At 44.4% G+C, this 12913-nt stretch overlaps 1 protein-coding gene across 1 annotated transcript in view; it reads left to right on the top strand.

The window, feature by feature from the left end:
* The window catches only part of TMX4 (thioredoxin related transmembrane protein 4), an 89308-nt gene extending 76642 nt beyond the window's left edge, over positions 1 to 12666 (top strand). The window contains exons 6-8 of the mRNA XM_044290559.1: positions 3867 to 3968; positions 6355 to 6421; positions 11743 to 12666. Of these exons, the coding sequence (XP_044146494.1) occupies positions 3867 to 3968; positions 6355 to 6421; positions 11743 to 12056 (483 nt within the window). The 3' untranslated portion in view covers positions 12057 to 12666. The remainder of the gene's footprint in view (positions 1 to 3866; positions 3969 to 6354; positions 6422 to 11742) is intronic.
* Positions 12667 to 12913: the final 247 nt, after the last annotated feature.

The following is a 12913-nucleotide window of genomic DNA, read 5'->3' as shown; positions in this document are numbered from 1 at the left end:
GGGTTATCCCATGAGAAATGTAAAAAATGAAAATCAGACATCATATAGTACATGTCAATCTCTTTCTAACAAAGCTAGAACCAGCCCGGTACCTCACATGGGTCCAGAGATCTCCACATTCATTGCTCTGCTAGATTTATATCAAGCTGACAGCTCAGGGGGCGTGTTTTTCTGCTGCAGTTACTCCGCTAGATTTATTTCAAGCTGGCAGCTGAGGTTGCGTGCACTTTCTCAGGGGGCATGTCTTTTCTGCTGCAGTGGTGGCAGGTGAAAGATGGACCTGAGCACGTATGTCAACCTCAGTGACCTGAACTGAGAATTTAGGCCTCTTTCACACGAACGATATGGATTGGCTCTGGGTGCATTCAGTGAAACTCGCACCATTTTGCAAGCAAGTTCATTCAGTTTTGTCTGCGATTGCGTTCAGTTTTGATGCGTTAACGCGCGTGATAGAAAACTGAAGGTTTACAAACATCATCTCTTGGCAACCGTCAGTGAAAGACGCATTGCATCCGGACCTGCTTGCGGATGCAATGCGTTTTTCACTGAAGCCCCATTCACTTCTATGGGGCCAGGGCTGCGTGAAAAACGTAGAATATAGAACACGCTGCGTTTTTCACGCAATGCAGAACTGATGCGTGAAAAAATAATAAAACACTCGTACACAGACCCATTGAAATAAATGGGTCAGGATTCAGTGCGGCTGCTATGCGTTCACGTCACACATTGCACCTGCGCTGAAAACTCGCTCGTGTGAAAGAGGCCTAGGCAAATAGCAGGTGCCACTACAGATAGGCCTATTTCATACGGGCGAGATTTCCGCGCGGGTGCATTGCGTGAGGTGTACACATTGAACCCGCACTGAATCCGGACCCATTCATTTCTATGGGTCAGTGTACATGAGCAGTGATTTTCACGCATCACTTGTGCGTTGCGTGAAAATCGCAGCATGCTTTATTTTGTGCGTTTTTTCACGCAACGCAGGCCCCATAGAAGTGAATGGGGCTGCGTGAAAATCGCAAGCAAGTGTGGATGCGGTGCGATTTTCACACACATTTGCTAGGAGATGATTGGGATGGGGACCCGATCATTATAGTGATGGACCATGTGATGAGCACAGTGACGTCACCACAGGTCCTGCACAGCAAAGAAGAGAAGAGAAGCCGGGCTGCTCGAACAAGTGGATTAAGGTGAGTTAAATTTATTTTATTTTTTTTATCCCTCCAGCCCTTTTTTTTTTACTAAGCATTCTGTATTAAGAATGCTATTATTTTCCCTTATAACCATGTTATAAGGAAAAATAATACAATCTACAGAACACCTAACCCAAATCCAAACTTCTATGAAGAAGTTCGTGTTTGGGTACCAAACATGCCAATTTTTCTCACGCACGTGCAAAATGCATAAAAATTTTGCATTTTCCCGCGACTCACTTGCATCTTATCCGGCTCAAATCCATGACGCCTGTGTGAAAGAGGCCATAGAGTTCATTTAATTGAATATGTAGAGTAGAATATTTTTTTGTTAACCCCTTTCAATTCTCATCCACTTTGCTGATACTGTAAGTCTGCAGCATCTACTCTTCATCAGCGAACACATACCGGCTGTCATCTTTATTCACAAGTCCGGTGATGCACAGGTAAGTGCTAAGGGTACTTTCACACTAGCGTTTTTCTTTTCAGGCGCTGAGTTCCGTCCTAGGGGCTCAAATCCGGAAAAGAACTGATCAGTTTTATCCTAATGCATTCTGAATGGAGAGTAATCCGTTCAGGATGCATCAGGATGTCTTCAGTTCAGTCTTTTTGACTCTTCAGAAAACCGTAGCATGTTGTATTTTTACCTCCGGCCAAAAATCCTGAACACTTTGACTAAACGCCGGATCAGGCCTCTTTCCCATTGACTTGCATTAACGCCCGATCCGGCGCCGTGTGTTCAGTCAAACCGGATCCGGCTTTTGCATGTTAAACCGGAAAAATGTGGAAAAAAAAGTTAAAGTCCATAAATGGCGGATCTGTTTTTTCCAATGCATTTTTTCATTGTGATCAAAATCCTGATCAGGATTCAAATGTAATCCGTTTTCACATGTTTTTCCGGATCCGGCGGGCAGTTCCGGTGTCTGAATTGAACGCTGGATTTAAACAATGCTAGTGTGAAAGTAGCCTTACCTGTGCCTGTGCCGCGAGCTGGTCTGAAACAAATGCGGTCAGCGAAGCAGGCAGTTCCGAGAACAGCCGCCGGGGGCCTTCATCGGGCTGTTCCCGGAACTGCCTGTTCCCGGTGACCACATTAGTTTCAGACCGGCTTGCCGCACAGGTAAGGACTTACCTGTGCATCGCCGGACTTGTGAATAAAGATGGCAGCCCGCATGTGTTCACGGGCGAACTGGCCATCACTGCTCTTCATGTGAACATACCCTTCCAGTCTACTATATTGACATGATGTCTATCTAGAGATGTGACTCCATACATTTAGAATTATTTAACAGCGCCCTGCCCTCGGTTTTTGTTTGGTAGCCGGGTTAAGCTTGTACATTGTGATCCGGTGCTCGCTTGCTATAGACCCCATCCTGTTAGTGGTAACTGGAGAAGTTTGATTACAAGTGCCACATGGCCGCTGTGCGTTTTACTTAATAGTGACCTTGTCAGACTGATGACTTTGCAGCGTGTAACATGCTGCTTCTCACTGCTGGGATTCAAGTCTGTCAGATCGTCACCCTAATGACTGTGAACATGAGCTGACCTCCTTGCATCTATTAGAAGCATTGCTGGAGGTCATAGATTATTATTTCTTTTAGTTGTCTGCAGATTTGCATCATGCTGAAAAATTCACACCCCCACCTCTCCAAACATGGAGGACGTCTCTGCATACAGCACGGCGAGGTTCCACCAAGTCCGTGGTGACCATTGTGGTGTTACATATCAGAGTTTTTTTCCTTTAATCTTTAGGCCCTAAATTTAAATGTCATTTTATACCTACAGTTGATCAGGTCGTTTACAGGGAACGAAACCAAATGTTGCTGATAATTGCCTTTGTCAGCATTTATCAAAAATCATTGTTCCTGGGCATCTTAACACAGGTCAATTATCGGGAACAAGGGATTTTTCAGACGTATATCGCCGCTAATTGGCTTAAATATTGATAGGTGTAAAAGGACCTTAAAGGGAGTCTGTCACCTCCATATGGCCATATACAGTGCTTACATGGCTCTGTAGCACACCTATACAGGATTGTAATGGTACCTTTGTCTTTGTCTTTAGACTTGCACCAGCAGGAAAAACTGAGCTTAATTCATATGCAAATGACACTCGCAAGTGCCCAGGGAGGAGTTCAGTGTATAGGTGCCCAGGCTGCTCTGCCTTCTTTTCTCTTTACTCTTCCCCAGCCTCTGCCTTTGCCCGCCCTCCAAGTCTCTTGCCTCATCGATAGGTCCGGACTTGAGGGCGGGCAAAGGCAGAGGCTGGGGAGGAGTAAAGAGAAAAGAAGGCAGAGCAGCCTGGGCACCTAAAGTCCGGACCTATCAATGAGGCAAGAGACTTGGAGGGCGGGCAAAGGCAGAGGCTGGGGAGGAGTAAAGTGAAAAGAAGGCAGAGCAGCCTGGGCACCTACACACTGAGCTCCTCCCCTGGGCACTTGCGAGTGTCATTTACATATGAATTAAGCTCAGTTTTTCCTGCTGGTGCAAGTCTAAAGAAAATAACAAAGGTACCATTACAGTCCTGTATAGGTGTGCTACAGAGCCATGTAAGCACTGTATATGGCCATATGGAGGTGACAGACTCCCTTTAAAGGACATATGTATTATTGTAGATGGATGTCTGCTGTGATTGTGCATCACTTTAAATTGCCGTGTTTCTCCTGTATTTCAGCAAACACACAACTACTTCACAGGACCTCTTGGAATCCCGGCCTGGGGCTCGTACATCATCTTTATCATGGCCACCCTGGTGATTGGACTTGTGCTTGGTTTGGTAAGACTCGTGTTTACATGTTTAATTAGAAGCCCCTCCATGTAAGCACTAAGTGTGCCATCTGCACTCGGGTACAAGTGCTACATTTACAAAAAGTATAGGATCCATTTCAGTTATTTAGTCAGTTTCTATTTCCCGTCAGGGTAGCTCAGTGGTTGGCAGTGCTTTGTGGTGAGGCTGCGATTCTGAGTTTGAATCTGACTGTTCCCGATCATTGCTCATTCAGCTGCATTTCACATGAGCAGTCATCTCCTCTGTATTGGGATAAATGATGGCTACGACGATCATTCAGCCCCATTCAAATTCTTTATTTGTCAGCAAGACTGCCCTGTTTACACAGGGTGATGTGCTGCCTACTTAATCTAAAAAAAAATAGATATATAACAATAGTATAGGTGTCCGCAGTGTGAAAATAGGTATCAGCATTGATTAGCAATGAGTATATGGACCCTTTAAAATATAACTTTTTATTTTTTTTCTTCAATTGTCTAAAAAAAATTCCAAGAATAAACGTGGATGAAAAACAGTTTCTCTGGTGTACACTATTCATGTTAGAGATATAACAAAGAGCATTGAGCAAAAGATAGCATGTATTACACCGCTATGCAAAAACAGGTTCAAAGCATGTATTAAAAATTACAGATATAATAATCATTGAAAAGTAATATTGTGGTAGGAATCAACAGATTACTATAATGACAAAGTGTCTATTATCATACAATCTGTATGAAGACATACAAAAATTACTGTAAGAAAGAGGTTTAGACACACAAAGGAGAGTGACAAGACATGACACAGTAGGGTTAGGATGGGGGGAAAAGGGTGAAGGCCCAATCATTCTGGAGCATCAAACACTAGGTCCCATTGCTTCCAAACTCGGTCGAATTTATCCACCGAGGCAAGCAATGCGGCCGGCAAATGTTCAAGGCGTCTGACTTCTAATATACTAGTGATGAGTTCAGCCCGTGACGGGCAATCTGCCCGTTTCCAAAATCTAGCCAGTAAATGTCTGGCCGCAGTCAGAACATATAGCATTAACTTCAATGAGTGTTTCTTTAGAGGTATATGTGGGATATTTAGCAGATATGTGTAAGGGTCCAGGGGGAACCTAACCTCAAATAGACTGTAGAGAACTTCCTGCACCATGGTCCAGAAAGGAGGAGTAATCCGGCATTACCCAAAATCGCCATATTTTATGTCTGTACTTCTGTTCAAATTAGTTTGATTTCCTATATGAAGGCTCCTGTTCGTCCCCATATTATATTAAAGGTGTTATCTGACTCTTTGTAACTGATGACCTATCCTCTGCTGGGGGTCCAACACCCGGGCCCTCTGCTGAACAACTGTTTGAGAAAACCCTGGAGCTTCTGTGAGTGCTGCGGCCTTCTCACAGCTTTCCCTAGGCTAGTGACGCTACGACTATTGGTCACGAGGCCTAGCCCCATTCAACTGAAGGAGGCAGTGCTGGGGCTTTCTCAAACAGCTTCTTTAAAGCAGTGCTCTTATGTTGATGTAAATCCAAGCAAGACATTATAAAGGACTTTCACACTTTCCCTGCCAGAGCCCACTGACTATAATAGGACCTGGCGGAGATCTGGCCTTTTTCCAACATTAGTGCCAGGATTTTTAGCATAAGTTTTTGTCCGGTGGAGTCCTGGCACTAATGCTGGAAACAGGCCAGATCCCCGCCAGGTCCCGTTATAGTCAATGGGGCCTGGTGGTGCTCCGGCCCTTTCCGGCTATGCTGGATATCATGATTGACAAGTGATTGACAGCTCCCTTCTCCTATTCTTCAAGAAAATATCTACGAAAAAGTGGAAATGGTTGGTTTCATGCGGCTGACATTTCCAACCTATTGAAGGGCTTCTTCAGGACTTACTTATTGATGACCTCCCCCCAGCTCATGTAGCCCCCACTGATCAATGGGCTGCAGGAGCTGTGTTGTCGCACCAGACCTACAAAGGCTATTGTGTAAAGTTTCTCCTATGCAAGTGAATTGGTGCAGTGCTGCAATAACCAGGCCCGGATTCTACACAGTGAACAGAGCTTGTGCTGTAGATTCTGAATACAACGGATCAGGGAGGTCCCGCACTGATCTGATACTGACAACCTCGCAAGTATAGGTCATCAATAAGAGAGTCCTCGAAAACCCTTTTATTAGAGGTCTGCTTTACTGCTTATAAACCTTAGTTTGATGTCTTTCGGTTTTCTGTCTGTCATCTGTTGTCGTCCCCCGCCCCAAGATAAGAGGTTCTTCTGTTGGTGTTCTAGTTGAATGTACGTCTTTCTGGGGGAGGGAATATGGGTGATGGCAGCTAGATTATCATGCTACAGGTTTGTATTGCTGTAAAACTGACCTCTCTTCCTTGGTATGTTTCCTATGCAGATACTGGTACTTCTAGCAGATTGCTTTTGTCCAGCTAAACCTAAGTATCAAGCGGTGAGATCTGCTGGTAAGTATGGAAGACATCATCTCTATTGAAGTCAATACAGTTTATTTAGTTAGACTTTCTTCTCCAACGTCTTAACAGCTGGAGTAAATGAGTCTTGAAATGGAAGCCATACCAGATGTACTTAGCTTTCTCTAAAACATATCATCATTAGGATTTTAGCTGGCCATACGCTGTTGGCTAAATATATTCCTTCCCCCCTGTCCTCACATCTTACTCGAGCATGTTTGGTTTGACTGAGTGTACATGTGTTCTCAATGAGGAGAGAGGACTACACTAGTACACTAGTGATGAGCCAAGAGAGCTTTGGATGCTGTATTAAAAATCAACTACCAAAGTTATTCAATGAAGTCACGTACAACTTTGCAAATAACTAACTTCGGCTCATCGCAGTGCATACATTTTAATACTGTACGGAGACTTATCTCTGTACAGTATTATTCAGAAGTTTTGAACGAAGCGACTTCGGATGTAACATCCAAAGCTCAATTTATTTGTCACTACTAGATACCATTGGCGGCAGTGTATCTCCAGTAAAATAAAAGGATTGCCCATATTCAATTCTTCTTTCCTCTAATATCTGCTGTTAGGGAAGAGCCAGAAGACGCCCCGTAAACATTAGACGGTCAGTTGGTATTACCTGAATTAGCCAGTTCATCTAATGTGTTTAAAAAAATAAATAAAAAAAAGATGGCTGACACCTAATAAGTATATATGAATATATCAATGGTCAATGCAGAGATCTCTCCCATCATCTATTTATTCCCAGGACTTTGACCGTGATGAGGGGATTGGGGAGTTGGGATTTGTTTCCCATAAGATGAGGAAAATAAGCTTTTGTCTCATGGGGATTTTTCACTGGTTCATCATTGCAGGATAATGAGCTGAACTACATAGACGTATATCTTTCTTCAGCCTTACAAACTATGCTAGTGTGCTCGATCTAGTTGAGGAAGGGAGAAATGAAAACTAGTGGATATGCTGCTCATATGCTGCCTGTACATTGGGTAAGGTGATAAGGCTGGAGATTGAGTCACTTACGAACTGAGAACCATTAGATGGAGTTAAGAAAGCGGGAGCTGGATTGCAGAGTTGGAAAAAAGGGGGTTTCCGCTTTGGACAATCACTACTGATTAGAAGGAACTATTGATATTAAGGAAATGGGAAATGACAAAACTTCCCCTTTCTGGGACCAACTGCAATCTGTGTTGAAAGCTATTCAATTGGCCTACAGTGCCTCCACAGGAGAAATGAAGCATTACAGTACCTACTGTATTAACATTTATGGGATGTCTGTGTGTTGCAAGACGGGAGATCCTCTAGAGCCAGAGTTGTGGAACTTGAACAGGGAACCCCCGTCCCTTTTAAATTCAAGTCTCTAAAAGGGTATAAAGGGAAAATGGGTCTTCTCCTTAATTTGCCTAATACACAGATGTAGCAAACTTGACCTTGATCATTAATGAGTTAAGTAACTAATGGCAAGAGACTTTTCTTCACTTTTTCATGGTCTTTGGTGATGTAATGTCGTGCTGTGACAGGATATCGCCCTCAAATTTAGAGCTACTACATCCGTAAAATTTACAGTATATATTAATTTGACTGTGGTCCATACAGCCTCTCAAGGCGAACAGGTCAAGGCTATGCCTTCTGCCATTCGTCCTTCCTATAAGCCAGACATCTAAGTAAACCAAATAAAAAATACATTAGTGTCCAGTCTTTCATTGGGGTCCATGTATCTCACTGCCTCCCAAACACATGGCGCCTTTCAATTACGGCATCTGATCCGCCATGCCCCCCTTTTAACTCATTTTAGTAGCTGTATTTCTCCATTTATAACCTCACTTGCTTTGTACATTTTCTATCTCGGAGCTTTGCTTTTAGAAATGGAATGTCGCCCTGGTTCAAATTGGTTTCTTTCTGTAAACGATAAAGCCGCATTTGTTTGGTGATGCTTCTGTAATGCTCATCTGATCATTATCTTGTTCTGCTTTGTATATAAGATTTCCTTTTAGAGTACTTACCAAAAAAAAAAAAAAAAAAGTCTATCTTTTACAGCCAAGCGCTGTTCATCATGGTGAGACAGCTGGAGGAAAACATTGATCCTTATCCGTGTGTTTGTAGATAATGAAGGACAATGCCAGTAAGATTGTAGGTTCGTCATAAGTATTCTATTTGAGGTAGAATAATGATCTATTTCTTCGCCTTCTCAACAGATACCATATGTTGATAGAAACATCAAAGCTTAAACAGTCCGGGGTTTCATGTGCACATTACTGTAGAGGTGGTTGCGCTTGTGGATGAAAGCCCATATGTGCACCAGCTTCATTCAGACTAGCTGAGATATAGAGCCTGCCGTGCATGCATACCAATCAAAGACCATTGTCATCAGCCTTTTAGACTTCGGTGCTCTCTTATGCTAAAGTGGTGGTCCAGTAGAACAGATTGCTAGCCTTGTTTATCCAGGCACGCGGCCATACATCTCAGAGTGGCTGTGCCTGGTACTGCTCCTCAACCTAGTTGGTCTGCTTAGGCCTTATGCACATGACCATATTTTTGGTGCGTGTTCAATCCGCTTTTTTTGCAGATCTCACATTGACCCATTCATTTCTATGGGTCCGCAAAAAAACGGTCAGCACAGGTTTTCAATGTGTGGCCGTGCCGCAAATGATAGAACCTGTGTTAGTCTGCCTGACATTTCAGTTGTAGTAAATACTTGGATTCCCCAAGAAATAACAATTCCAGAGCATGTTTCCTTAGATCTCTGCTTTGTGCCGTTCCTGGATCTCTCCTGGAAATGTATGAATAAGCTGACAACCGGTTGGGGTTTGTCCAAACACAGTCTGATAATGTCCAATCAGTGTTGTCGGTATAAGACTTTGGAAGGAGACACCTCTCTGACCAGATGAATGGTAACACACAGTTGTCAGGTTATTCATAAATATTCTGGAGGAATAAGAGAGGGACGGTACAACACAGAGTTCTAAGGGCTCTTTCACACCTGCGTTCTTTTCTTCCGGCATAGAGTTCCGTCGTCGGGGCTCTATGCCGGAAGAATACTGATCAGGATTATCCTAATGCATTCTGAATGGACAGTCCGTCCTTCAGGATGCATCAGGATGTCTTCCGTTCCGGAACGGAACGTTTTTTGGCCGCAGCAAATAGCGCAGCATGCTGCACTTTTTCCTCCGGCCAAAAATCCGGAACACTTGCCACAAGGCCGCATCCGGAATGAATGCCCATTGAAAGGCATTGATCCGGATCCGGCCTTAAGCGAAACGTCGTTTCGGCGCATTGCCGGATGCGACGTTTAGCTTTTTCTCAATGGTTACCATGGCTGCCGGGACGCTAAAGTCCTGGCAGCCATGGTAAAGTGTAGTGGGGAGCGGGGAGCAGCATACTTACCATCCGTGCGGCTCCCGGGGCGCTCCAGAGTGACGTCAGGGCGCCCCAAGCGCATGGATGACGTGATCGCATGGATCACATGATCCATGCGCATGGGGCGCTCTGACGTCACTCTGGAGCGCCCCGGGAGCCGCGCGGACTGTAAGTATACCGCTCCCCCGCTCCCCACTACTACTATGGTAACCAGGACTTTAATAGCGTCCTGGGTGCCATAGTAACACTGAAAGCATTTTGAAGACGGATCCGTCTTCAAATGCTTTCAGTACCCTTGCGTTTTTCCGAATCCGGCGTGTAATTCCGGCAAGTGGAGTACACGCCGGATCCGGACAACGCAAGTGTAAAAGAGGCCTAAGAGAGAAAGCTCCAGAATTGTTACAAGTATTGACCTGTCTGCTGAGACCTAAATTAGGTCTGTGTGGAGTTTGTGCAGCTAAGGATCTGTTCACATAGCAGATTTTCCACGGGACATAAAGGGACATGTCTTTTTGTTGGCACAGTTTGGAAATCGTCTGCAGTTGAATGAATGGCAGGGTGGATTACCATTGACAACAATGCCAGGTGGATTCTAGGCTGTTTTCAGCGTGAAAATGTGCGCACAAAATCTGCTGTGTGAACAAGCTCCAACAGTTCGGCTTGCAGGAGAGAAGACTGATAAGACCTGCTACTTTTCTTGGCGCAGTATAGAAATACTTTGAAGCCCAGTGAACGACTGTTGACAGCAATGGAAGGTGGATTCTGCTCAGTGTTCAGTATGAAAATCTCTGCACAAAGTCCGCCATGTGAACGAGCCCTAAATGTCCAGATTGCAGGAGGGAAGACTGATAAGACCTGCTAATGTGTTTGGCTACAATAGTGTTTTGTTTTGTTTTTTCAGATTGACACACTGTAGCATATTCTCAGCTGTGTGATCAGGTTTTGAAAAAACAGAGTACATTAATAATGGGCAACCTATTAAAGAGTTATTCCCAGCTTAGGCTTCTTTCACACTTGCGTTGTTAGGATCCAGCGTGCACTTCCGTTGCCCCCCCCCCCCCCCCCCCCCGGATCCGTAACACCGCAAGTGAACTTAAAGCATTTGAAGACTGATCAGTCTTCAAAATGCGTTCAGTGTTACTTTGGCAGCCAGGACGCTATTAAAGTCCTAGTTGCCATACCGCCCGTGCGGCTCCCGGGGCGCTCCAGAATGATGTCAGAGCGCCCCACGCGCATGGATCACGTGATCCATGCGCGTGGGGCACCCTGACGTCACTCTGAAGCGCCCCGGGAGCCGCATGGACGGTAAGTATACTGCTCCCCACTACATTTTACCATGGCAAACAGGACTTTAGCGTCCTGGCAGCCATGGTAACCATTCAGAAAAAGCTAAATGTCGGATCCAGTAATGCGCCGAAACGACGTTTAGCTTAAGGCCGGATCCGGATTAATGCCTTTCAATGGGCATTAATTCCGGATCCGGCCTTGCGGCAAGTGTTCAGGATTTTTGGCCGGAGCAAAAAGCGCAGCATACTGCGGTATTTTCTCCGGCCAAAAAACGTTCCGGTCCTGAACTGAAGACATCCTGATGCCTCCTGAACGGATTTCTCTCCATTCAGAATGCATGGGGATAATCCTGATCAGGATTTTTCCGGCATAGAGCCCTAACGACGGAACTCTATGCCGGAAAAGAAATATGCAAGTGTGAAAGAGCCCTTAGATGTTTATGAATAATCTAAAAGATATGCCAAAAGGGTCTGTTTTCCACACTTTCGTAGAAGTGAATGGAGAGAGCTACGCACGCATGGCCAGCCCTCCATTCACGGCAGCCATGTCACCAGGTTGTAATTGCCTAAGATCTGAATGCCCCTTTAAGGCATTAGTCCTACCTGCGATTGTCATTCTGGTAAAAATCCATGATCTCAATCCTTTCTTTTATTTTACCTCAGAGATAAGCAAGGAAGATGTGGAAATTTCAGACCAAGACCAGATGGATTCTTCTGATGGACTGAAGGATGCGATTGACAAAGAAGATGCCATTGAAGAGGACATTGAAAGTGACAAGGAAGATGACCAAGCAGAGGACAGTGAAGATGTTAATTCTAATAGTGATGCTAAAGATTCTGAAGAGGACTCCGCAGTGGAGAAATCTGACCCCGAAAATGAAGAAGAACAGGATAGTCATCCACCACGGCCAAGCACACCGGAGACTGAGAGTGCCTTAAGACATCGCAAAACGGAAGCTGTGGACAGTGGACAGTAGACCTCCATATTTCCATACTTTATGGACCAAAGATATGTCCGCACTATTTTTGCTGCAGTTTTTTTTATGCTGTTTTTGTATTTTGCATAAAAACTTCCTTTCTTACAGTAATTTTGTAAGAAAGTAAGTTTTAGAAATTGTCTCCAGTTGTAGGTCCACAGCACAGGACGTTCACAAGTTGTTTTTAGTTGGTTTCAAGCATTGACGTTATGTCTGAAGAACCTCCTTTATGTCTGTTCATGTCAATTTGAAATAAGGGTTAGTTTACATTTTTTTTTATAGTTTTTTTGTTTGTTACTGTGCTTGAAGGTTAACTTCAGCTTTTCAGGCACTGTACATATCGTATTCAGTTAGATACATACATATATTTTTACATGTTTTGCACAGTTAAAGGTGTTTTTCGAGATTTTTCTACTGATAACCTATCCTCAAGATAGGTCATCAGTATCTGATCGGTCAGTGTCCTACACCTGGTGCTCCCACTGATGAGCTGTTTGAGAAGGCACCGGTGCACCTTTGAGCGCAGCGGCCTTCTCGCAGCTTACCAGGCACAGAGCGATATGTATAATGGCTGTGCTTGGTATCGCGCTCAGCCCCATTCACTTGAATGGAGCTGAGCAGCGCCAAGGCCGTGTGACCGATGAACGTGTCGTCACAGGCCTCAGGAAAACTGAGAGAAGGCCATGGCGCTACTGCAAATACCAGTACCTTTTCAAACAGCTGATTGACCCGGTTTCCAGTTGTCGGAACAGAGGATAGGTCATCAGTATTAAAAGTTTGGAAAACCCCTTTAAAGAATCGTTTACTGAGGCTCAGCATTATGCATTAAACGCCATCTGTCAGCAGATTTTCCTATG

Source organism: Bufo gargarizans, chromosome 4 (genome assembly GCF_014858855.1).
Source record: "Bufo gargarizans isolate SCDJY-AF-19 chromosome 4, ASM1485885v1, whole genome shotgun sequence".
Taxonomy (NCBI): domain Eukaryota; kingdom Metazoa; phylum Chordata; class Amphibia; order Anura; family Bufonidae; genus Bufo; species Bufo gargarizans.
The sequence above is the reverse complement of the archived record's forward strand: the minus strand, read 5'-3'. Positions and strand labels throughout refer to the sequence as shown.